Here is a 25,096-nt window from a genome sequence, read left to right as displayed (position 1 = left end):
ATTGCATAGTGCCAAACGAGATCACCACATCACTTCTAAAGGATTCCTGGAAGTCTGAGTCACAAGCATGAGACAACAGCTGCAGGAATGGGTGGTGAAGGTTGTGAAAACTTTCTGGCTTAAACAGGAATTTGACCCAAAACAAGAAGTCTTAGGGAAGATAGCCTAGGGCTTGTCTGGTGGCACAACAATGGCATTAAATGCCCAGCCTCTTTACACTTTTCCGCTCTGCCATCCTTGGCATGCAGGCCATTGTTTGTTGTTTCATGAGTGAACTATCAGTGCTGTAGCTCTTCAAGACAGGTATAGGGCAAAGATGAGCTCTGATTTGCAGAGCCCTTCCATCTAAGCGCTTTCCTAGAAGCCTCAGCAGTAAGTTCAACATTCAACTCACTGGCTAGAAGTGTGTCAAATGGCTGCGCCTTGCTTCAAGAGAGTCTGAGAAAATAACTTTAGCTAGAATTAAAGTTCCATTAGAGTGCCTGGGTAGATAAAGAAGAGTCTGCTACAGAAGGCCAGTATCATAGCAAGTTGTTGCTCCATGACTGGAAACAAAGGAGACTTCACTATTTACTTCAGATGTGCAATTGATAGAGTACAGCTAAGATATGGTATGTGTTCTACCGTGAAGAGCAAGGTGAGGGAGTGTAGGGTGTAAGAAATCCTGGTGCATTAGCTGTTGAGAGGAAGAATCTCCCCCGGTCACTGTGTTACTGGGAGGTCCTTGCTCCCCGAGTTCCCAAGATGGTCACAGGCCACTTCCAAGGTGGCAAGTCTTGTGTTCTCTGACCTGGAGCTCTTGGCCTCACAGATTCCAAGGAATGGAATCTTCGACCATGTGGTGAGAGTTATAGCTCTATTAGAAGCTGTGAGTCATGGAAGAGAACCATGGAACCCAGTGACTAGTGTTTAGCTCAATTAGGACGAACCTGGGCACTTAGCTGTGCAGGAACAATGGCAAGCCTTTAGCCTGATCAGGAGCGGCAATGGGTGCCTCGCTGTATCAGGAGCACAGTGGACGCCCTGCTGGATCCAGAGGGATGGCAGTCAGCTGCTGGTCTGCGACAGCAGCAAACAGCAGTGGTGGACGGCGAGCGAAAGCTCAGCTTGAGCGGTAACAAACACTGACCAGAAGTGTGTGCAGTTGCAAGATTTAAGAATGAAAACAGAGCTCCCTTACAAAGGGAGGGGACCCAAAGAGGGTAGCTGTTGCTCGTTCGAATGCCTATAGGTTTATATCCTGATCATTGTCCCTCCTGTTGTGCTCTCAGGCGACAGATGATTGGCTATTTCTTTACCTCCTGTTTTTGCCTAATTAGCATTTTAGTGAGCTCTCTTTACTACCTGATTGGTCGGGTGTAAGCTAAGTTGCAAGCTCCGTGTTTAAAGGTGGATGCGCCCATCTTCCCAGCTAGGCTTAGGCATTCTTAGTCAGCCTAGGAAATCCAACTAGTCCTGGCTCTCAGTCCCCTCTCTCAACAGGAAAACCCAAGTGCTGTTAGGGAGGTTTGACCACTGCTCTAACTGCTTCCTGCTCAGTTGGGGCATAGTAGAGGTTGTGCAATTGAGATTTCCTCAGGAGGGGTACCTTGTCTCTCAACTAATTCAGTGGTGGCTACCTCGAAGCCCTTCTGAAAGTGAGAGGGAAAGAAGCCAGCTCGCAAAGTCCCCTGTATTATCTATTCTTAAGTGGAAGTCGGGAGCTGTGAAAATGCACTTCCAACAACCCTTAACTTACTATACCGACTCCTAAACCACAGCAGAAAATGAAGACAAGGTTGGCTATGGGCAATAGACTCAACTTTTTGTTCCTATGTCTAACGTATAAAAATAGAAAAATAATACAGTCATCCCTCATCTCCCACCATACTAAACACGCATTAGGTGCTCAATGAATACTTGTGGATTTTAGTGAAGATTAAGAGGAACGAGACGGAAACTGACGCTTGAGAGGCTGGCACACGCTAGAATTGCACCACAGTTTGCTCTCATAGCTCAGTTACTCAGCTTGCGGTCAGGTAGGCATTACCGTCCCCATTAGAGAAGTCAAGGGAGGCCCAGCAAGGACGGCCAGGGTCCCCCAGAAAGTAGAGGAGAACTTCGGGTTTTACCAAAAGCCTGTACTCTTTATGCATGTACCCCACGGCTTCTCCGCCAAAGCTCTTGACACCTTGCTTTGTAGACAGACGGCGCTCAACAGATTTTGAGCAGAAGTGTGGTTCAGCACCAGGAAGGACATTAGCTTTTGCAGAGACGACTCTTGGGATGGAGAAAGACTTCCTAAATCTTCAGGGTGCGGTCAAGACAGGGTAGGCTAGCGCCAGCCGAGTTAGTGGGTAGGCCTCAGGGCAGCTGGGGCCGAGTCCGAGCAAAGGGCCAGGAGGGAGAGGCTCCGAGGAGCCTGACCTGCCGCTCGGCGACGCGAAGCCTGGCAGCTAGAATCCCGGGCAGCCCGAGCGCGGCCAGCGGGCGACAGCGGGACGGTTGGCAGGGCGGGCGGCGACGGAGGAGGGCCATGTGCAGGGGCGTGCCGCCGGTGACGCACTTCCTCCCTGCCTGTTCCGGCTTAAAGGGGCCCCAGACTATCCTCACAATAACAACAAAACCAGCGCGCCTGAGGCCGGCCCAACGGCTCTTGTCCCCGCCCTCCTGCCACCTGCAGTCGCCTGGGCCGTCCGCGGCCCTGCCCTGCCTTGCGCCACCCTGAGCTGTCCACACTGAAGGGTCAGGCGGAAAGCCGGGCCGCGCCCTTGGGTCAACTTCTCTCCCTGCCACCCGCGCCTCCTCGCGAGACCCGGGGCTGGGCCGTGCCCGCCGCCGCGCAGCAGGAAGGGAGCGGCTGCCGCGGAGAACGCCCCGCCGGACGGTGTGGCTGGCGGCCCTGTCTGGGCGCGGAGGGCGGCGGTGGCGGGCCCCGCGGCCTTCTCTCAGGTACCCCATTCCCGGCTGACCGCCCTGAGCGGCCCAGCCCCTTCCCCAACCCGCACCGCGGGGCGGTGGCGTAGGGGCCTTGTTGCGTTTCAGCTTGGGGGTCGCGGTGGGGCGGGGCAGTGACACCTGGCCGGCCGTCGTGCCCTCATCCCTCCCACCCTTCCTTCTTATAGCTTCCTCTCTCCTCGCGACTGCCTTCACAGTCTGGAGCCCGGCGGAGCCCGGACCTGGCGGGGAGAGGTGCATCCACGGCCCAGCACCTAGACCCCACCGTCGCCGTCGCCACCACCTCAGTCCATCCTTGGTACCGGCAATGGCCTTCGTATCGCCCAGTGCACTTGTAACTAACTTGGACACGGAATATTAAGAACTCACTTCTGGCCGCATCCCAGTCGCGCCGGCGGTGACCACCTCGGCTCTTTTGGGGTTAACTGCTGCTCCTCTTGACTTTGTCTGACTTTGGGGGCACCATGGACCAAAGTGGGATGGAGATTCCTGTGACCCTCATCATTAAAGCACCGAATCAGAAATACAGTGACCAGACTATTAGCTGCTTCTTGAACTGGACCGTGGGGAAACTAAAAACGCATCTATCTAACGTTTACCCTAGCAAACCAGTAAGTGTGTAAAAGCTGGGGGCAGCTGCTCTGACCAGCAGCTTTTCGTGCCGTGTACCCTCCTTTTCCTGCTCCTCCCCTCCAGTCTTGAATCAAATAGGTCTCTTTTGGTAGACCGCGAGATATTTTGAGTTCTGAGGTTGTGTCTCCTGAGTGTTCGAACCATCATTAATATTTTCCTGATTAGATTCAGTTAATTAGTAAGAGAAAGCAGAAATGTCAAGGGCCTTAAGAATTGGCAGGCAAGGCCGGGCGCGGTGGCTCACGCCTGTAATGCCAGCACTTTGGGAGGCCGAGGCTGGCGGATCACGAGGTCAGGATCACGAGACCAGACTTACCAACATGGTGAAACCCCATCTCTACTAAAAATTAAAAAATTAGCCGGGTGTGGTGGCTTGCACCTGTCATCCCAGCTTTTCAGGAGGCTGAGGCAGGAGAATCGCTTGAACCCGGGAGGCAGAGGTTGCAGTGAGCCAAAATCAGGCCACTGCACTCCAGCCTGAGTGACAGAGTGAGACTCTGTCTCAAAAAAAAAAAAAAAAAAAAAAAAAAAAAAAAGACTTGGCACACCTGGAAAAGGGACCTCTTTCTTTGGACTTAGAGTCATCAACCTAATATGGGAGTGAGAGATAGATCCTTTCTTAAAAAAAAAAAAAAAAAAAAAGATAAAAGCACTACAACCCGTATCAGAGCTTTTATTGCTTCTTAGACTAACATTCCTTTTTACTTTCAACACTTGACCCAGAAATTTAAACAGAAATTGAAGATTTTTTTTTTCTTAGAAATAAGTGGCCGGGCGCGGTGGCTCACGCCTGTAATCCCAGCACTTTGGGAGGCCGAGGCGGGCGGATCACGAGGTCAGGAGATCGAGACCATCCTGGCTAACACGGTGAAACCCCGTCTCTACTAAAAAAAAAAAAAAAAAAAAATGCAAAAAATTAGCCGGGCGAGGCGGCGGGCGCCTGTAGTCCCAGCTACTCGGGAGGCTGAGGCAGGAGAATGGCGTGAACCCGGGAGCTTGCGGAGCTTGCAGTGAGCCGAGATCGCGCCATTGCACTCCAGCCTGGGCGACTAAGCGAGACTCTGTCTCAAAAAAAAAAAAAAAAAAAAAAAAAAAAAAAAAAAAAAATACTTTCAAGTTTACTATATATATTTCAAGGACCAAAGAATTATAAGTAGATTCATTTTCACCACCACCCCTTTCAACATTTTTCTCCTGTAGAGGGTACATGGACATTAATTTTAAAGAGAACTGCCCTCCACCCCACCACCATTTGGTGCATTCTTCTCATATGACTTTTCTGTTCTGTGTTCCATTCTGAATCATGTCTGGATATTGCAAAGATAATAAATAAAATACAGTACAGCTCCATCTGTCCCCAAAGTCAGTTTTGAAAGGACGTAGTTGTTAATCAAGGAGTCTTGGAATAGTTTAGAAAAGAAGTGAGTGTACTGTCATGTAGAGTACTGTATATGAAAGTGAGGCTTTCACATTCTCCATTGTATACATTTTTTAATTCTTGAATAAGTAGTGTTTATTAAAACTTTTGTTTAATGAAAAGGATTGGATTTTAGGGTGGGAAATACTTTTGGAATCAGGCACGTTTAAGCATGGATCCGTTGAAAGGCGACTATGCTTTCTATGCTTAACGCTTGTTTTATGCACCTAAGTTAAGGAAGACACTTGATCTATATTATATTAATGAATTATGACCGTTTCAGTGTTGTATTAAGTTTAGTTAGGCTTTTAGGCTTGCAGAAGAACCACAGAAATGGGGCGGTTACTGCAAAAACAGGAGGTTTAGAAAAACAACTCTTAGTTGGCGTTAGCAGTGTTTATCAGTACTTTGTGATACAAATATTTTTAGCAGGAGGAGAAAAAAAACCCTGAGGAATTTAAGTACTTGAAACAAACTAGTTAGAGCCCCTGTTTATTCACATCTTTTGTTTGAAAGTTAAGATTTACACAGGGAGTAACAATTTGTTTGAAAATATCTTGATTACAAAAGATTTCCTGTTGCATATGATTAGTTTTACACATTTTTGAAGTGGAAAATAGGTTTTTAGGATAGTCAATTGAAAGTCATAGACTTCCACAATACTGTTCATAACAAATATATGCTCTGGTATGTACTTAGGCAAGATCTTTATTTACATTGTACTATTAAACCAAAGGAGACTTAGTCTGCAGTTTATAGACCAATTTATCACTTTTCTAAAACTTTGTTTTTTAAAAAAGTACCTGAGACGGGAGTGGGACGCCTGTCTGCCTTATCTACCCCTGAAGAGGTCTGCTTTTGGTAGGAGGTGTGTCTGTGCAGCACTGATCACTAGTGGAGGATGTCAGTGCCGCTGTGCATTAGTTAGCTGTCTGAGGATGAGATCTGTTGCAGAACTTCTCTTCTCCTTCACAACCTGCCTGCCTCTTATAGCCACACTGGAGGCACTTTTGGAGGCTAAACCAAATACTATGCAGCCTATTAATGATTAACATGGCAAACCTTTTTTTCTCCTTTGACAAGTTTTCTTTAAGTGAATTGTAATGGCTAACTTTCATTTCTAGGTTGAGAGTGGGTGGAGCTCTGGAGCAGCGCGGGTATGTGTGCTTATCGTCATAGAATTTCACTGAAAACTTTGTATAGTTACTAGATGTACTAAGTTTACATTCTTATCACAAGAGAATTGATTTGAAGCATCACAGTTATTGAGCAGCAGTTTAATGGTATCGCAAAGCCATAGGTAGTCCTCAACATAGGAGTTGGAGTCCTAAAAGTTTACTTTGTAAGGTCATTTTTTAGAATTCAGAACAGTTTGCTGTTAAGTAATATTATAAAGGAAGTTTAGGTTTTTCTGACCACCTGCCATGACTAAACATTGATTCTGTGTTTTAGTTTTCAAGTGCTGTTATGTTTAACAGAGATAATTTCTTGTGCATCTTCCTTGCAAATATGCCTACTTTCGTTATCAGTGTGTGGACTTAGTGGAGTAGAGCTGCAGTGTTTTGTAGGAACAGGAGTGTGCCAGTAAGTAAAAAGTTGATGGCTGTCATTAACATTGCTCTAATTGGATCTGATGGGTCAGGGGTAGGTGGAGGGCCTTTGTGCCTGTGGGCAGTGGCTTCTAGGAAAATAAATTGGTGCTGCTAGAGGGGAAAGAATGAAAATTTGAGATTGTCCTTTTAGGATCCTGCAAGGATAGGTCATATGTCTATATGCTGTTAATGGAATTCTGGCTGAACTCTGTGAAGTCGTAAAATCCTAGGATCCTAGTTTCATGGTCAGATACTGATTTGACTAATCACAGTCTCCATATGGATATGTTAAATGCGCTTCTTCCTCCCCTAGTAAACTTAGAACAAATGTACCCCTCCCCCTCAAAGCACATTTTTTTTTTGTCTTCATTTATTTATTTAACTAGGATTTTATTGGCCTAGCATTTGAATATTTATGCTAAGTGTGAAGATGATGGTAAGAGTCCTTTGCTTTTATGAAGCTCAGATCCACTGACATGTAAGTAAATAACCATAATAGCATGTGACTAGTGTTATACAGGAGGGGTGTTCTGTGTGCTGCATAGGAGCACAGGAAGGGAATGGTTGTGTCTGGAGTAGGGGTTAGGGGAATGTGTAGCTGTTTCAAGAAAAGATTCACAGGGACATTTACATTTTCTTCAAGAGTTGCTTACAGTTTTAAGCAGACAAGAATCACACTCTGATAGCTTCATTTTTTAAACTATTCTTTTTTTTTTTTTTTGAGACGGAGTTTCGCTTTTGTTGCCCAGGCTGGAGTGCAATGGCGCCATCTCGGCTCGCTGCAAGTTCTGCCTCCCGCGTTCAAGCAATTCTCCTGCCTCAGCCTCCCCAGTCACTGGGATTACAGGCATGTGGCACCACGCCCGGCTAATTTTGTATTTTTAGTAGAGATGGGGTTTCACCATGTTGGTCAGGCTGGTATCAAACTCCTGACCTCAGATGATCCACCTACCTCGGCCTCACAAAGTGCTGGGATTACAGGCATGAGCCACCACTCCTGGCCTTAACTATTCTTTTGGAGTTAATGTTTGCACTGATGACTTTGTTTTATATTAGTATGTTACTTAGTAATACAGTATTAGGTAAAAAGATTATAGATCCTTAATGATCTATGAAGGGAAAGGTGTTTTCTAGTTAGGAATTTAGGCAGTTGCCATACAAAGTCATAATTAAAAACCTCGGATGTGGAGTTTTCAGCTCTTTTGGAGTTAACTTTGAATGATATTGATAATTGCTTTAGGACTTGGTTTAGGAAATGGGAAGTGCACTAGTTTATATTAATAGAATATATAGATAATTGTGAGTTGTATTGTAATATGACATTTGACATCACTTCATGACTAGCTTTTCAGATCCTGAAATTGGCCTGCACTGTGAAATAATTCTAACATTTAGGTAATTGCTGTTTGGTGATAAAGATACTTGGCAAGAAGACCACTTTTACTTGAGTTTCAGACTTTAATCTGAGTTTAGACTTAGTTGTTAGAGATGTAAATATCAAAATGGTTGATAATAGATGGATCATCCTAGAGAAAATTTTAAAAATATCAATCTCTAAGTCCCGTTAGGTACCTTTCTCGTTCTCTTACTGTATCTGTTCTTGTGAACAAGCAGTCACCAAGGTGGACCTAATTCACTCTGAATTCAATTTTGAAGGCAAACCTTTTTGGGGCTTGCATGACTTGGCTCTCCATTTTTCAGTCTTGGGGTCAAAATACCTCTTGATTGTATCCCTCAGTTCTGGATAGTTTTCCTCTGTCTTTGCCATTCATGCTGTTAAACTAAGCAGTCATTTTCTTATCTACCTCTCCTGATCAGCTAGGCAGGTTTGTGCTGTTTTTTCAAACTGTTCCTTTACTCTCAGATTCTATTAGAATTAAAGAAGCAAGAATAGAACCAATTGTATATATAGGTTCTATTGTGAGATTATAACACTCCATAACCAAATTGCCTGCAATCAGAAGTCTTACTTTTATTATAGGTAGAAATAGCTTATATCATTTGAAATTTTATCTTTCTTAGTTTTGTAATTTCCTATTACCTTACTTAGGTCATTTAAAAAAGTCTACTTGTTTAACCACTTTGGAATTGTTGATTTAATCCATAAACAAAACAATCCATAAACAAAACAATTTTTGTTTTATAAAACTATTGTCTTAGAAGATTTTAATACATTTAAGAGGGTTTCATGTCACCGGGAAATATAGTTCAAGATTTTAAAACCTCTTTTGAACAAAGGGTACTATCAAATTGAATGTTAAAGTTGATGAAAACCAGACTAAAAGTTTTGAATGACTGCTCACTAAAATTTTACTGCTTAATGTTATTTGTAGCCTTATGTCTTTTTGGAAAATATAATAACATTATTATCAAGGTAATGTTTAATCATTTATCAATACTTTCCAGATAGGATTTTTGTAGAACTTTTAGCTTAAGTTACTTTTTTTAACATAATAAATTCTGCTTTGATTGTCTAGAATGCTTTTATTTAACTGCTCTGACTTTACCATTTACTAAGTGTTTGCCATGTGTGCCAGGCATTATAATAAGCATTTGATATGCTTTATTACATAGACTTCTTATGATGTAAGGTTTATAATTAGCTCTACTTTATAGATGAAGAAACCGAGGCTTGGTGATTTTTTTTTTTGCTTAGGTCAGACTCTAAGGAGTAGAATTAGAATTGAACTCAGGTTGGACTTACTGTACACATTATATATGATGGTTGTATATAATAAAATGAAGAAAGGCATTAGGGACTCGGCCATCTCAGGTATATACTTGTAAACTAAAAAGAACCAGTTGAGCTATAAAAAGAGATGTATATGTTTGGCAGGTTTGTTGTCTAAAGGCTGAAGATAAATGGATAACAGCCTTACTGTTGTGCTAACACTTAGCTTAATGTGTGGTTATTTCTCTTTATTCTGAGAAATTATAGGAAAGATTGGATGCATAATATCTGAAGACTGCAGTGCACATATCTTTGTCCTATCTTCACAGTCTACCAGTTTGTGTGAACCATAGTCATATACTTTGACATGCTCTATTGTACATCAGAGGTGTACATCACTTGCTGTGTGAATATCATATATCTCCACCCATGAGTGGAAGCAGTTAAACTGGGAATGTCTCTTTGGAGTTCCAGAGAACATTACTCTGTAATATTCTGTATGTACAGTTTTGCTTACTGTTACTGCGAGGAGATAAGGGGTAGAGGCAGTTTGGGTGACTGTGCCTCTATTTATAGTGTTTCTGAATTTTCAGGGGTTTTAGATTGAATGCTTTTAGTGGGAAATGGGAAGGAGATGTGTTCTAGTACAATTTTACAGAATTCATTTCCCACAGAAATGATATTTTGTGCACTTCCTGGGACCCAGCTCTTTAAAGCTATTTGATATTTGTGACTGAACTCTATGTAAGTACTTAATAGTTACTGCTTTTAAAGGACTAGATTATAGTTCATTGAACTAACCTGTAAGTTGAAGATTGATTTACTGAACTATTAAGATGATAGGTATTTAAAATTTTTTTAATTAATATTTTTAAATTAGCATATGAAGTTTGATTATGCTGAAGTTGGATATACTAGGAACATGATTTTTAAGCCATACACAATTGAAAGACCCATTTAATCCTTGACATAAAAAATTTAATCATTTGATACTAAGTGACGTTCTTGAAATATAGAATTGTTGGCTTTAAACTCATTTATCAGACTGCAGGAGATAATTTAAATGTGTTAGAGATGTATGATATTTGATCTGTTTCTGATATTTAGTTAAACATTAAAGGGTCAGACACTTTCAATAATGGCATATACACGAACCTTTTAGAAACAACAAAAAAGTCCAGGTTAGGACTTATTTTCACCTGTTATACCAGCAAGTGAGCTTTCCTCACCTTGGTTTTTAGCAATGTCTGTTAAGTGGGTAGCAGAGGTTTTTTTGGCCAGTTGTTAAGCAGCTGGTTATTTGGAGTGGGTTATTTCTGTTTCTGGGCCAGATATATCAGGATGTTTCCAGCTTGTTCTTTGTCTTATTATTTGGCTGATTCTGCACTGCCATATGTGACTAGGCTTCATCTAGGGTGAAGTATTGGTGGTGAAAGTAGTGAACCTGATAGAATTTGCTGACTATCGGATGTAGGGGTGAGTACCAGGAAGAATAGTGGTGGTGTTAATGGAGAGGCCAATTATATTTATATATTACTCTGTGGAGCCAGTATCTTATCAGTAGAATCTTTAAATTGACAATTTAACTAGTACTTTTAGATTTGTCAATGCTGAGCCTTCTGAATTCTTATTTTAAAAGGGTACCATGCAATGTTTTTTTAAATTGAGAAACGAAGTTTTATTGTGTTAAGCTACTGAGATCTTGGGATTTGTCGTAGCAACTATCATTACCCTAACTAATATAGAAACGGGTTTGTTTTGGTTTGTTTTTTTTTGAGACAGAGTCTCACACTGTCTTCCGGGCTGGAGTGCAGTGGGGCGATCTCAGCTTACTGCAACCTCTGCCTTCTGTATTCAAGCGATTGTCCTGCCTCAGCCTCCTGAGTAGCTGGGATTACAGGCGCCTGCCACCATGCCCAGCTAATTTTTTGTATTTTCAGTGGAGATGGGGGTTTCAGCATGTTAGCCAGGCTCGTCTTGAACTCCTGACCTTGTGATTTGCCCCCCTTGGCCTCCCAAAGTGCTGAAATTACAGGCGTGAGCCACCGCCCCAGCCCAGAAATGGGTTTTTAATCAAGCCAAAAGATAATGTTTTTAGCAGGGCTGGGTAAATAATATTATATTACTTTTTACAAGTCAAATTGAATTGACATCTCAAAATCTGTGCTTTTCCTAATGCTGTAGCTTACAATACCAAAATAACTAGTTGAAAATTCAGTTGATTATTGTCATTTGTTATTAGGTCTAACACATGATTTTCCTGATATTTAAATTATTTATTTATTTATTTATTTATTTTGAGACAGAGTCTCGCTCTGTTGTCCAGGCTGGAGTGCAGTGGTGCAATCTTGGCTCACTGCAACCTCCGCCTCCCAGGTTCAAGTGATTCTCCAGCCTCAGCCTTCCACACCTGCCACCACACCTGCTGCTGCCACGTATTTTTAGTGGAGATGAGATTTCCACCATGTTGGCCAGACTGGTCTCGAACTCCTGACCTCAAGTGATCCGCCTGCCTGGGCCTCCCAAAGTGCTGGGATTACAGGCATGAGCCACCGCTCTCAGCCCTGATATTTAAATTAAATTCATTGGTATTTAAACTGAAGAGGCAGTTTTTTTTTAATGGCATAAAAAATATCCGGCCAGGCACAGGGGCTCATACCAGTTATCCCAGCACTTTGGGAGACTGAGGCAGGCAGATCACCTGAGGTCAGGAGTTCGAGACCAGCCTGGTCAACATGGTGAAACCCTGTCTCTACTAAAAATACAAAAAAATTTGCTGGGTGTAGTGTAATTGCAGCTACTCAGGAGGCTGAGGCACGAGAATTGCTTAAGCCTGGGAGATGGAGGTTGCTGTGAGCCGAGATCATGCTACTGTACTCCAGCCTGGGTGACAGAGCAAGATTCTCAAAAAAAAAAAAAAAAAAAAAAATTCCAAGTGTTACTTTTTACCTAGTTTAGGCACATGAAAAAATTAGTAAGTTAATCTTTCTGTTTTCTTTTCTTTGTTGTTTTTTTTTTTTTTTTTTTTTTTTTTTTTTTTTTTTTTTGAGACAGTCTCTCCCTCTGTTGCCAGGTTGGAGGACAGTGGAATGACCTTGGCTCACCTCTCTGCCTCTTGGGCTAAAGTGATCCTCCTACCCCAGCCTACTAAGTAGCTGGGACTACAGGCATGCACAACCATGCCCAACTAACTTTAGTATATTTTGTAGAGACAGGGTCTCACTATGTTGCCCAGGCTGGTCTTGAACTCCTGGGCTCTAGCAATTCATCTGCCTTGGCCTCCCAAAGTGCTGGGATTATAGGTGTGAGAAACCATGCCTGGCCAGTTTTTCTGTTTTCAATTACTGTAAAATTAAAGAATACCTTTCCTTTCCTTTTACTTTACTTTATTTTATTTTTATTTCCATAGGTTATTGGGTAACAGGTGGTGTTTGGTTACATGAATAAGTTCTTTAGTGGTGATTTGTGAGATTTTGGTGCACCCATCACCCGGGCAGTAAACACTGCACCCTATTTGTGGTCTTTTATCCCTCACCCCCTTCCCACCCTTTCTCCCTGAGTCCTAAAGTCCATCGTGTCATTCTAATGCCTTTGTATCCTCATAGCTTTAGCTCCTACTTATGAGTGAGAACATACAATGTTTGGTTTTCCATTTCTGAGTACTTCACTTAGAATAATAGTCTCCAGTCTCATCTAGGTTGCTGCAAATGCCATTAATTCATTCTTGTTTATGGCTGAGTAGTATTCCATCATAGAGATAGATAGATAGATATAGATATATAGATAGATACAGATATCTCACAGTTTCTTTATCTATTTGTTGATTGATAGGCATTTGGGTTGATTCCACGTTTTTGCAGTTGCAAATTGTGCTGCTATAAATGTGTGTGCAAGTATCTTTTTATTTTATTTTTTTTGAGATGGAGTCTCGCTCCATCGCCCAGGCTGGAGTGCAGTGGCATGATCTCGGCTCATTGCAAGCTCTGCCTCCTGGGTTCACGCCATTCTCCTGCCTCAGGCCTCCCGAGTAGCTGGGACTACAGGTGCCCACCACCAAGCCCAGCTAATTTTGTTTTTGTATTTTTAGTAGAGACAGGGTTTCACCGTGTTAGCCAGGATGGTCTTGATCTCCTGACCTCATGATCCACCCACTTTGGCCTCCCAAAATGCTGGGATTACAGGCGTGAGCCACTACACCTGGCCGCAAGTATCTTTTTTCGTATAATGACTTCTTTTCATCTGGGTAGATACCCAGTAGTGGGATTGCTGGATCAAATGGTAGTTTTACTTTTAGTTCTTTAAGGAATCTCCACACTATTTTCCATAGTGGTTGTACTAGTTTATATTCCCACCAGCAGTGTACAAGTGTTCCCTGCTCACCGCAGCCACACCAACATCTACTATTTTTTGATTTTTTTGATTATGGCCATTCATGCAGGAGTAAGGTGGTATTGCATTGTAGTTTTGATTTGCATTTCCTTGATCATTAGTAATGTTGAGCATCTTTTCATATGTTTATTGGCCATTTGTATATCTTCTTTTGAGAACTGTCATGTCCTTAGCCCACTTTTTGATGGGATTTTTTGTTTTTTTTCTTGCTGATTTGTTTGAGTTCCTTGTAGGTACTGGATATTAGTCCTTTGTCAGATGATTAGATTATGAAGATTTTTTCCCACTCTGTGGGTTGTCTGTTTACTCTGCTGACTGTTCCTTTTGCCTTGCAGAAGTTCTTTAGTTTAATTAAGTCCCAACAATTGATCTTTGCTTTTATTGCATTTGCTTTTGGGTTCTTGGTCGTGAAATCCTTGCCTAAGACAGTATCTAGAAGGGTTTTTCCAATATTATCATCTATAATTTTTATAGCTTCAGGTCTTAGATTTAAGTCCTTAATCCATCTTGAGTTGATTTTTGTATAAGGTGAAATATGAGGATCCAGTTTCATTCTTCCACATGTGTCTAGCCAATTATCTCAGCACCATTTGTGTAAAAGGATGTCCTTTCCCCATTTCTTGTTTTTGTTTGCTTTGTCAAAGGTCAGTTGGCTGTAAGTATTTGGGTTTATTTTTGGGTTCTCTATTCCTTCCATTGGTCTATGTGCTTGTGTTTATATCAGTACCATGCTGTTTTGGTGACTATGGCCTTACAGTATGGTTTGAAACCAGGTAATGTGATGCCTCCAGATTTGTTCTTTTTGCTTAGTCTTCCTTTGACTCTGTGGGCTCTTTTTTGGTTCCATATGAATTTTAGAATTTTTTTTTCTAAATCTGTGAAGAATGATAGTGGTATTTTGATGGGAATTACGTTGAATTTGTAGATTGCTTTTGGTAGTAGGGTCATTTTTACAATATTGATTCTACTCATCCATGAGCATGGGATGTGTTTCTATTTGTTTGTGTTGTCTGTGATTTATTTCAGCAGTGCTTTGTAGTTTTCCTTATAGAGGTCTTTTGCCTCCGTGGTTAGGTATATTCCTAAGTATTTTATTTTTTTTGCAGCTATTGTAAAAGGGGTTGAGTTCTTATTTTGATTCTCTGCTTGGTTGCTGTTGGTATATAAAAGTGCTACTGATTTGTGTACATTAATTTTGTATCCGGAAATTTTGCTGAATTCTTTTATTAGTTCTAGGAACTTTCTTTCTGGAGGAGTCTTTTGGATTTTCTAGGTAAATGATCATATAATCATCAAACAGCGACAGTTTGACTTCCTGTTTACCAATTTGGATGCCCTTTATTTCTTTCTCTTGTCTGATTCGTCTGGCTAGGATTTCGAGTACTATGTTGAAAAGGAGTGGTGAGAATGGACATCCTTGTCTTGTTCCAGTTCTCAGAGGGAGTGTTTTCAACTTTTCCCCATTCAGGATTATGTTGGCTGTGGGTTTGTCATGGATGGCTTTTATTATATTGAGGTATGTCCCTTGTATGCTGATTTTGCTGAGAGTTTTAATCATAAAGCGATGCTGGATTTTGTCAAATGATTTTTCTGCATCTATTAAGATGATCATGTGATCATCTTATTTTTAATTCGGTTTATGTGTTGTATCAGATTTATTAATTTGGGTTTGTTAAACCATGCCTGCATCCCTGGTATGAAACCTACTTGATCATGGTAGATTATCTTTTTGATATATTATTGGATTTGGTTAGCTAGTATTTTGTTAAGAATATCTTTCCTTTTAAAACTTCATTGTGGGCCAGGCGCGGTGGCTCACGCCTGTAATCCCAGCACTTTGGGAGGCCGAGGCGGGCGGATCACAAGGTCGGGAGATCGAGACCACGGTGAAAGCCGAGATCGCGCCACTGCACTCCAGCCTGGGCAACAGAGTGAGACTCCGTCTCAAAAAAAAAAAAAAAAAAAAAAAAAAAAAAAACTTCATTGTAGTTGGTCATGGTGACTCATACCTGTAATCCTAGTACTTTGGGAGGCTGAGACTAGTGGATCACTGGAGCCGGGGAGTTTTAGACCAACTAGGGCAGCATGGCAAAACCCTGTCTTTACAAAAAAAAAAAAAAATATATATATATATACACACACACACACACACACACACACACACGTATATATACACATATATACATACACACATATGTATATATACATACACACGCAAAAATTAGCCAGATGTGATAGCACATGCCTGTAGTCCCAGCTACTCAGGAGGCTGGGGTAAGAGGATCACTTGAGCCTCAGGAGGCAGAGGTTGCAGTGAGCTGATACCATGCCACTGTACTCCAGCCTGGGCTACAAAAAACCAAAAACTTCAGATTATTTGAAGGCATTTGAATATTCAGTTGAAAGTAACAGTTTTTCTTAATGCAGATATAATTCACATACTGCAAAATTTGCCCTTTTAAAGTATATGACCCAATGGTTTTTAGTACTTCACAAAGTTGTGCTGTCATAATCACTATCTAATTCTAGAATATTTTCATCACCCCAGAAACTCCATACCTATTGGCAGTCACTCCCCATTCTTTTTTCTTCCATCTGCTAATCTACTTTCTGTTTCTTTTTTTTTTCTACTCTGTTTCTATGAATTTGCATAGTCTAGACATTTCATATAAATAGAATCATAGTTATATGGATTTTTGTGCCTGCTATCTTTAACTTGGCATAATGTTTACAAGGCTCATCTACATTATAGCATGTGTCAGTATTTCATTCCTTTTTGTGGCTGAATAATATTCCGTGTGTGCATATATTTATATACACCATATTTTGTTTATCCATTTGTCAGCTGATAGACATTTGGGTTGTTTCTACTTTTTTTTGACTATTATGAATAATGATGCTATGAACATTCTTGTACAAGTTTTTATGTGCACATATGTTTTCCATCATTTTTGGTACGTACCTAGCAATGGAACTGGGCATATATTGTGTCATAGGGCAACTGTATGTTTAACTCTCTGAGACACTGCCAAACTTTTTTCCACAGTGGCTGCACCCTTTTACATTCCTACCAGCAACATATGAAGGGTCTAGTTTCTCTGCATCCTTGCCCATATTTGTTTCTGCTTTATGTATTTTGGGGGATACTATGCAATTTTGTTACATTTTTATGTTCTACATTTCTGAAAATTGATGTGACCTTGCTGTGGAAAGATAAAACCATTTTTTCAAAGTTGACTACTAATTTAAAGAAAAAAATACTACAATACTAATATATGATTGCTTCTTTATCATAATTTGCTAATATCAGTATCATTTGTAGAAATGAATCAGATGAATTTAGCACCAGCAAGTGTTTTAAGTTAGTGTTGTAATTCATAGACTGAATATTTCATTTCTGTTTTTCCTGATTACATGTAAAATAACTTATTTAACAAACTTCAGATTAGGTGGTTTCTCCAAGTCTGTGTAAGCAGTTTTGGACTCATGACACCTCATAAATCTACACTTAGCATGTACTCTGTGAGGCACAGTAGTGGGCTATGGGAACACAGTGACAGCAAGATGGCTATGGACCCTTTGTTCTTGGCACTTTTATTTAAGGGAAAAAAAAACACATGTTGGCATAATTAGAGGTTGTGGTTTGTGTTACGAAGGATATAAACAGGATGTGTGAGAGGGAATACTATACTGTAGATTTATAAGTCAAGGAAGACCTCGCTGAGGGAGTGATTTTAAAACTAAAATCTGAAAGGTGATTAAGAGTCAGGTATGTAAGAGCTAGGGGAGAATACAGCAGGCAGGGTGTCTGAATTGGAAAAGAGCTTGGGATCTAAGTGAATGTCAATTTGGCTCATAAGGAGGAAAGAATACTACTGGGGAGTTTGGAGAGAGACAGAAGCCAGATCTGGCCGTGGAAAGGAATTTGAATTAAATCCATTGTAGTGGGACTCCATCAGAGAGTGACAGGATTGATCTAAGTTTTTTTGTTTTGTTTTGTTTTGTTTTTTGTTTTTTTGAGACAGGGTCTTCCTCTGTCACCCAGGCTGGAGTGCAGTGGGAGTGATCATAGCTCACTGTAGCCTTGAACTACTGGGCTCAAGTGATCCTCTCACCTCATCCTCCCAAGCAGCTGGAACTACAAGCATGCCCTACCAAACCTGGCTACATTTAAAAATTTTTTTTGAGGAGATGGAGTCTTACTATGTTGCTCAGGCTGGTCTTGAACTCCTGGGCTCCAGCAGTCCTTCTGCCTCAGCCTCCCAAAGTGCTGGGATTACAGATGTGAACCACCATGCCTGGCTGATTTAAGTTGTTAAAAGATCACTAGAGCTGCTGACTGTAGAATGGAAGCAAGAAAACCAATTAAAAGGTTATTGCAGATGACCAGGCAAGAAATGATGGTTTAGATTAGGGTAATGGCAGTGTAGGTGGAAAGAAGTAGACTGATCTGAGAGGGACTTACGGAGATAGAGTCTATAGGATTTGACAGTGGTTAGATATGGGAGGCAAGGCAAGAGAAAGAAAAGTTGAGGATGATGCCCAGGTTTTTGGCTTAAACAGTTGGTCACAGGTTGTTACAGGACAGGGAAGAAATAAGAGGAAAGATTTGGGGAATTGGGAATTGAAGTGCATTGTAGAATTTGAGTTGCCTATTAAAATATATGAAGATGTCAAATCTCTTAACAGTTGGGTATATGAATCTGGGTCTGAGAGGGTGAGGCCTTGGACAGAGAGACAAATTTGCGACTTGTCTGAAGAACCCTAACGTTTAGAATTGGATGAGAAATTTAGCAAAGACTCTGGTAGGGCAAAAACCAGTGATATGAATGAAATGTACATATGCCTACTAATGGTTTTTCTAAACCTTGATTCCTTTTCTAGAGAAGCAAATGATAAAGACCGTGGTGTCTTTCTTTCTCCTTGCAAAAGTCAGAAACTTTTGCTGGGTGCTATTGCATCTTTTCCTCCTACTGCTGACGGACTTGCTTAGCTATTGCCTAACCTTTCTGTTTAGTAGGTGTAGGTGGTTTTAAAAAAGAAGGACTTGGAGATAAGGGATTACCAGTCTCTTTCTGGGATACTAGTCATACTACTTTAGTTAGCTATATTTTGGGTTAAATACAATATGTGCCTAGCTTTTAAATTTAATAATTATTTGTATGTGTGCGACCCATAGTTCCAGGACTAGGAATTCTCAAAATCTTTTGAGTTTTTATCTTGATAAAAAATTAATATTATCAATAATCTGGATAATCACTTTATAGCTATCATGAGATTTCAGTACCTCTACTTTTAACTAAATGGTTTTCCTAAATTTATTTAACTTGTATTGCATTGCAAAGTTTTCCAAGCTTTGGCTTTTGAAGTCTCTGACTGAAAATGACCTATTGTTTCTGTGAAAAATTTGTTTTAAACCTGTCTACTAACAAATTATGGGAGTAAACATTTTAAGTAGGACTGTCAGTGTGCGCCATTTATGTATATTTTGTTCAGTAGTCCCAAATACTGAGTTTTCCAGAATATTTTTTCCCTATCTTGCTTAGAAGTGATGCTTGTGATAAAATATCTGACAAATTCCATTACTATTACAGTTTAATAGGAAAATGGAGATTATCCATGTAGAAAGCAGATAATATATTAACATCTTGAAGTAGTTGGTAAATACTACATTCTTTCACTAAAAATAAAAAAGCGTAAGTTAGATAACTTATGTTTTGGACATGGACTTCTTTTGACTAATATGAAAGTATTTTTTCTCGTAGAGAAGGTAAAATTAATTAAAAGATTTCCTTTTGTTGTTTATAGATGTCATTTTAAACTGAGACTTTAGGCTGGGCATGGTGGCTCACGCCTGTAATCCCAGCACTTTAGAATACTGAGGTGGGCGGATTACTTGAGGCGGAGTTTGAGACCAGCCTGGCCAACATGGTGAAACCCTGTCTCTACTAAAAATACAAAAATTAGCAGGGTGTGGTGGTGCATGCCTGTAATCCCAGCTCCTCGGAAGGCTGAGGCAGGAGAATTGTTTGAACCTGGGAGGTGGAGGTTGCAGTGAGCCAAGATCGTGCCACTGCGCTCCAGCCTGGGTGACAGAGCGAGACTCTGTCTCAAAACAAAAAAACAAAAACAAAAAAACTGAGACTTCAAAGTTCTAATGTGAATTGGGACTTTGTTTTTTTTTTTAAATCACATGAAGTGACAGTCATTGCAACTTTAACCCAACCTGTTTTAGCAGCATCCAAATCATGTTCTTATGCATAATGAACATACACAGCCTGCTGTTAGTCATTCAACTTTTCGGTACTTTTCCATAATCTCATTAGAGCCTCATGAAACTGCATGATGTGGGAGGAGCAGGTACTAGAAATTAGCACCTAATGTTAATTGAATACTCAGTAGGCATTGTGTTCTGTTCTAGTTTATGTGCATTTCCATTGTTACGAAAATTAAGCCCTGTGAGATACAAACTATTATTGCCCTTATATTACAGACAAGGAAATCGAGGCACAGAGTGCTGGTGATGGGATATTGTATAAGTTTCTTATCATCTCTTTACCTACATCTGTCATATTGTGCTGTAAGTCCAACTCCTCTGCACAAGACCCCCATCCCTTATTAGCTACTGAAGGACATTGCTCTTGAAACTGTTTTTCTCTCTTGCATCATCAGTTTTTTCCTTTCTACTGAATTACTCCTATTGGCATACAAACATGTTATTTCTCTCTTGAATAAACAAAAGCACAAAAGAATAAAACAAACCAAAAGCAAGACCCTCTCTTGATCCCATTTCCCTTCTAGCTGTTGTCCTGTTTCTTCCTTTAAGTGCAAAACTGTTTATAAGTTGTATATATTTGCTGTCTTTATGTGTCTCTCCTTTTCTCTTGAATCAATTCCAGTTAGGTTTTTATTCTGCTACACCACCAAGATTACCTTTATCAATGTCATTAATGATCTCCTTGTTGCAGGATGCTGTGGGAAGATACAGAGATAAATAGAATAATATGAAGGGAGGACACTGTGCATAATAACGAAAGCCTAGAAACGCTCAAATATCCATTAACAAACTATAGTCCTTTCATATAATGGAGCATTGTGCGTTTGTTAAAAAGAATGGGGAAATATTTTTATGCTGCTAAGCAGTAATCTCCCTGGCTTATTAAGTGAGAAAACAAGATGCAATAGAGTAAGTGTATTGTACTACTTTTTATGTAAGAAAAGGAGGAAAATAGGAGTATGTGTGTATTCAGCTTTGTTGTTAAGCGTTGTAAGGGCAATCCAAAATCATAGAGGGGACAAGGACAGAACTAAAGCCTCTTTGAATGCACCTTGTTTATAGTTTTTACCTTATCGCCATTTTTTGTTATATATAATTATAAAAAAATAGAGAAATCTCTAAATGAAAACACAAGAATTAAAAAACGTCAGGATGGTGACACAGTTACAAGAATTATTATTTCAAGTAACTTTGAAACACTGTATTTTGCCTAGTGACCTATATCCTAAGGACAGAGAAGATCAATAAGAAATCTTAAACTTTGTTCAATATTGTTAGTAACAATCTTGTTATTGTTATTTTGAGATTACATATAGTAGGATAAAACAAATAAGTACATTTGCTAATGGCATGTATTTATTAATGTCATTAGCAAGAAAGATTTTCAGGGTGAGAAGATACAAATAAAATGAGTGAATACTATTTAATTGGAAATGTCATAGTGAACTCAGGATTTAAGTTTCTCTTTATAAAAATACATTATTTTCTAGCTCTGCTTACTGAAGAAGTAATGACAAGTAAAAATCAGTATTCATAGCTCCTAGATTTTGGTCTTTAGATACCATTTCCCATTAAAATGAATCATGAATCCTGGAGCAATGGCTGATTCTAGGTCTGGGGCATGGAATGTGTAAGATGAACTTCTGGGGCATTTTGTGCCTGAGAGCAAGGAAGCTACTATTAGAGATGACAGAGGTCATGTTAAAATGCAGGAGCCACCTTGTAGGGACTCCTAGTGGTAAAAAATGGTGCAATTTGAGGTCCCCCTTGTCAAAAGTCCTCTTGTCATACAAAAAGGAATTGGAATCTGATCAGCCCTCTAGATCTAACTACATTGTACAGGAACTACAGGAACATGCTGAGCAATACCAGGAGGATACAGTTTGCCTAATCAGACTGGAAAGTTCTATGAGACGAACAATTTCTTCAACACGTAAATAGCCTGGGAAAAATTTTTTAAAAATAGAAACTGTTAAAAGATTAAAAGAGGCATAACAGCCAAATTTTGTGTGTGAACCTTATTTGGATTCCGATTCAAATCATCTTTAAAAAACATTTTTCGGCAAGTGGGAAGAGTTGAACTGCACTGGATATTACATATTAAGGAATTATTTGTTGAATGTAGTAACATTATGGTTATTATAAAACTTACTGAATTTGTACAGGTGAAAAGAAATGATGTGTCGTATTGCTTTAAAATACAGTACTCAGCTGGGTACAGTGGCATATATCTGGAGTCCCAGCTATTCCAGAAGCTGAGGTGGGAGGATTACTTGAGCCCAGGAGTTCGGGGCTGTAGTGTGTACCATGATCGCACCTGTGAATAGCCACTGCACTTCAGCCTGGAAAACAGAGTGAGGCCCTGTCTCTCTCTCTCTCTTTTTTTTTTTTTTTTTTTAAAAAGATTAAAATGCAGTATTCTCTTTGAAGAAAAAAAAAAAGAAATGAGGGATGGATGAGACAAGAATAGCAGAATTTGGTAATTGTTGAAGCTGGGTACTTGAGAGTTCTTGAAGATGGTACCTGGGGGTTCATTTTATTCCCTCAACTGTATGTATGTTTGAGAATTTTTATAAAGGAAAAAAATTCACAAAAAGACACCGATGTCCTTTATGCAGAGTGATGATATGACATAAAAGTATCTATCTATTAAATGTTTGGTCTGGTAAAAAAGTGATAGTTTATGATGACTGGAATACTTATTGAAGAAACTTCTTTAGGTTCCAATTGTAATAAGTACATTATAAAGATTTATAAAGCATTGCATAATTCATTTTGGGCAGGAATTAAATCATTGAGTGTATATTTAGCATTCAACTTATGGTCATATAGTTGGCCATTCAGTGCCTATAAGGATATAGGAAAAAACAAACTCAGTTTCTCTTATGCTCTCACAACACTCAATACAGAATTCTTCTGTAATGTCTGGTCACCAAAATGTGTGGGGATTTCTCTCCAACAATAAGGAGTTCTGCAGAAAATTCTCCGGAGGACACCAGCTGAATGTCCTTTAATTCAGTTTACTTCTGACACTATCTACCTGGAGATAGATTCCACAGGTTGAGGGCTCAATCCCACAAGACTGCCCCCTTTCATATGTGGTCCCAAGCACAGGTTGTGGCCTGTGTTTTTGACCAGCTGTTTATAAATAGGGGTTCCCATGACCCCCTCCTGGGGTTCAATTAATTTGTTAGTGCAGCTCACGGAACTCAAGGAAACATGTTACTTACATTTGCTCACTTATAAAGGATATTATTACAAAGGATACAAATGGAAGAGAGATGCATAGCACAAGGTCTGGGAGAAAGGGCTCAGAGCTTTCATGCCCTTTCTGGGCCCATCCACTCTTGAGGAACTTCGACTCATTCTCCTATGCTGGAGCTCTCAGAACTCTCCTTTTGGGTTTTTATGGAAGCTTCGTTAGGTAGGCATGATTGATTAAATCATTGGCCGTTGGTTTATCAACTCAACCTTAAGCCACTCTCCCTTTCTGGAGGTTGGGGGTGGGGGTGGGACTGAAAGTTGCAAACTTCTAATTACTTGGTTGTTCCCCTGGCAACCAGCCCCCATCCTGAGGCAGTGTGGGGTCCCCCAGCCACCAGTTGTCTTATTAGCACACTAAAGATACTCATCTTTCTGAAGATTCCAAGGATTTTAGGAGCTATTTGGCAGAAAACAGCATGAAAACCAAATATATTTTACAATACCACAGTGCTCCTCTCTCTCTCTCTGTCTCTCTCTATATAAACAGAAACCTTTATATATAAATAATAAACCTTTATATATATATAAAGGTTGTAAGACTTATGATTTTAAAACCTGTGCATTGTATTTGATTGTTTATATATAGGAGTTTGTACATGTGCATTTGAGGAATGGTACGCTCCAAAATGCTTCCAGGAGAAACTGGAATATGTGTAATGGTTAAGTATCTTGGAAGGATAGCTATACCTTTGGTGTGTAAGGATGCCTGAACCACGGATCTTAGTATGATAATTTCTATTATGGCTAGTTTTAATATAAGAAGACCCTTTTGTAGTAGCTATGTTGAATACATAATCTTAAAAATTGTTATAGTTGTGGCTTGGATTTGGCATATTTAAGAATTACTGATATGGCTAGTATTTGTTTTGATAAAATGCAAAGAACATTCACCTGTTTTGCAGTTATTAAATAGGCCTTATGTGGAGTATATACAGATGCTTTAATTTTACATAATTTCATATTTTGGTTGCATATAGAGATGGCAACTGACTCTCCATGCACTTGTGTTGATTTTTCTTTAGTCTTGTGTTTTTGAAAAGCTTAACAAAGGTATTTGTGAGAGTGGTAGGAATAATAATTAGAATAGTAAGTAAATTTATAACTAAATCTAAATGGCTCTTGAATTAAAACCAATAAATTGTTCTGCACAATATTAGTAAGGAAGAAAATAAGTCATATATTGTCTTAGATGAAAAATTGACAAAATAAGGCAAAATGATTCTGGTGACCTCGAAATTTTATCCTACTGTTGACTATTAATATAAGGCCAACCCCTTTCTCATTTATATAGTCTTGAAGATTTTTTAATGATAGTCATATATGCATTGCATTATAGTTGAAAAGACAGACTTCCAATTTACCTACCCCCTACCCCGCCAGGATAGTATTATCTGTACTTTATTATAGCTGCAATAGATAAATTACCATTTGCTGAACTCTTAAATGTTTTTTCTTAAGTAGAATTTGGAAAAACAAAAGTTCTTAAATTGTGTCAGTTTTCTGCTTACTTGTGCCTAAAGGGAGTTTTATTTTACCCATAATTAGGCATGTTATTCCCAGCCTTCAATTTGCATAATTAGAAAAGTTGAATTCTTTTCTTTGTCCCATTTCTTAGTTGACGAAGGATCAGAGATTGGTGTATTCGGGCAGACTGCTTCCCGATCATCTGCAGCTGAAAGACATTCTCAGAAAAGTAAGCTTTTCTATCACTATTTGATACCAGATACATTCAGAATGTGAGAGGAGATATGTTCTGAAATTGTATTCAACCAGTTCAGTTTTTAGATACTTAAAATCAATCCCTTTGGGTAGCATAACAAGTAAAGATAAATTAGAAAGTAACATGATAGTTTCTTGCTAGTTTAGGTAACGGTTCTGTATATTCATCTGATAGTTAAATCTAAAGTAGGATTATG

General features: G+C 39.8%; 1 protein-coding gene across 4 annotated transcripts in view; it reads left to right on the top strand.

The window, feature by feature from the left end:
- Nucleotides 1-25,096, top strand: part of HERPUD2 (HERPUD family member 2) — a 95,013-nt gene that overhangs the window by 32,023 nt on the left and 37,894 nt on the right. Inside the window, exons 1-3 of one of the 4 annotated variants that reach the window (XM_050785485.1) lie at nt 1,146-2,931; nt 3,105-3,548; nt 24,796-24,873. In XM_050785485.1, coding sequence (XP_050641442.1) covers nt 3,402-3,548; nt 24,796-24,873 — 225 coding nt within the window. In that variant the 5' untranslated portion in view covers nt 1,146-2,931; nt 3,105-3,401. Of the gene's footprint in view, nt 1-1,145; nt 3,549-24,795; nt 24,874-25,096 lie in introns of those variants that run through there. The other 3 variants (XM_050785484.1, XM_050785487.1, XM_050785486.1) reach the window with 3 other exon arrangements.

Source organism: Macaca thibetana, chromosome 3 (genome assembly GCF_024542745.1).
Source record: "Macaca thibetana thibetana isolate TM-01 chromosome 3, ASM2454274v1, whole genome shotgun sequence".
In the NCBI taxonomy this organism is placed as follows: domain Eukaryota; kingdom Metazoa; phylum Chordata; class Mammalia; order Primates; family Cercopithecidae; genus Macaca; species Macaca thibetana.
The sequence above is the reverse complement of the archived record's forward strand: the minus strand, read 5'-3'. Positions and strand labels throughout refer to the sequence as shown.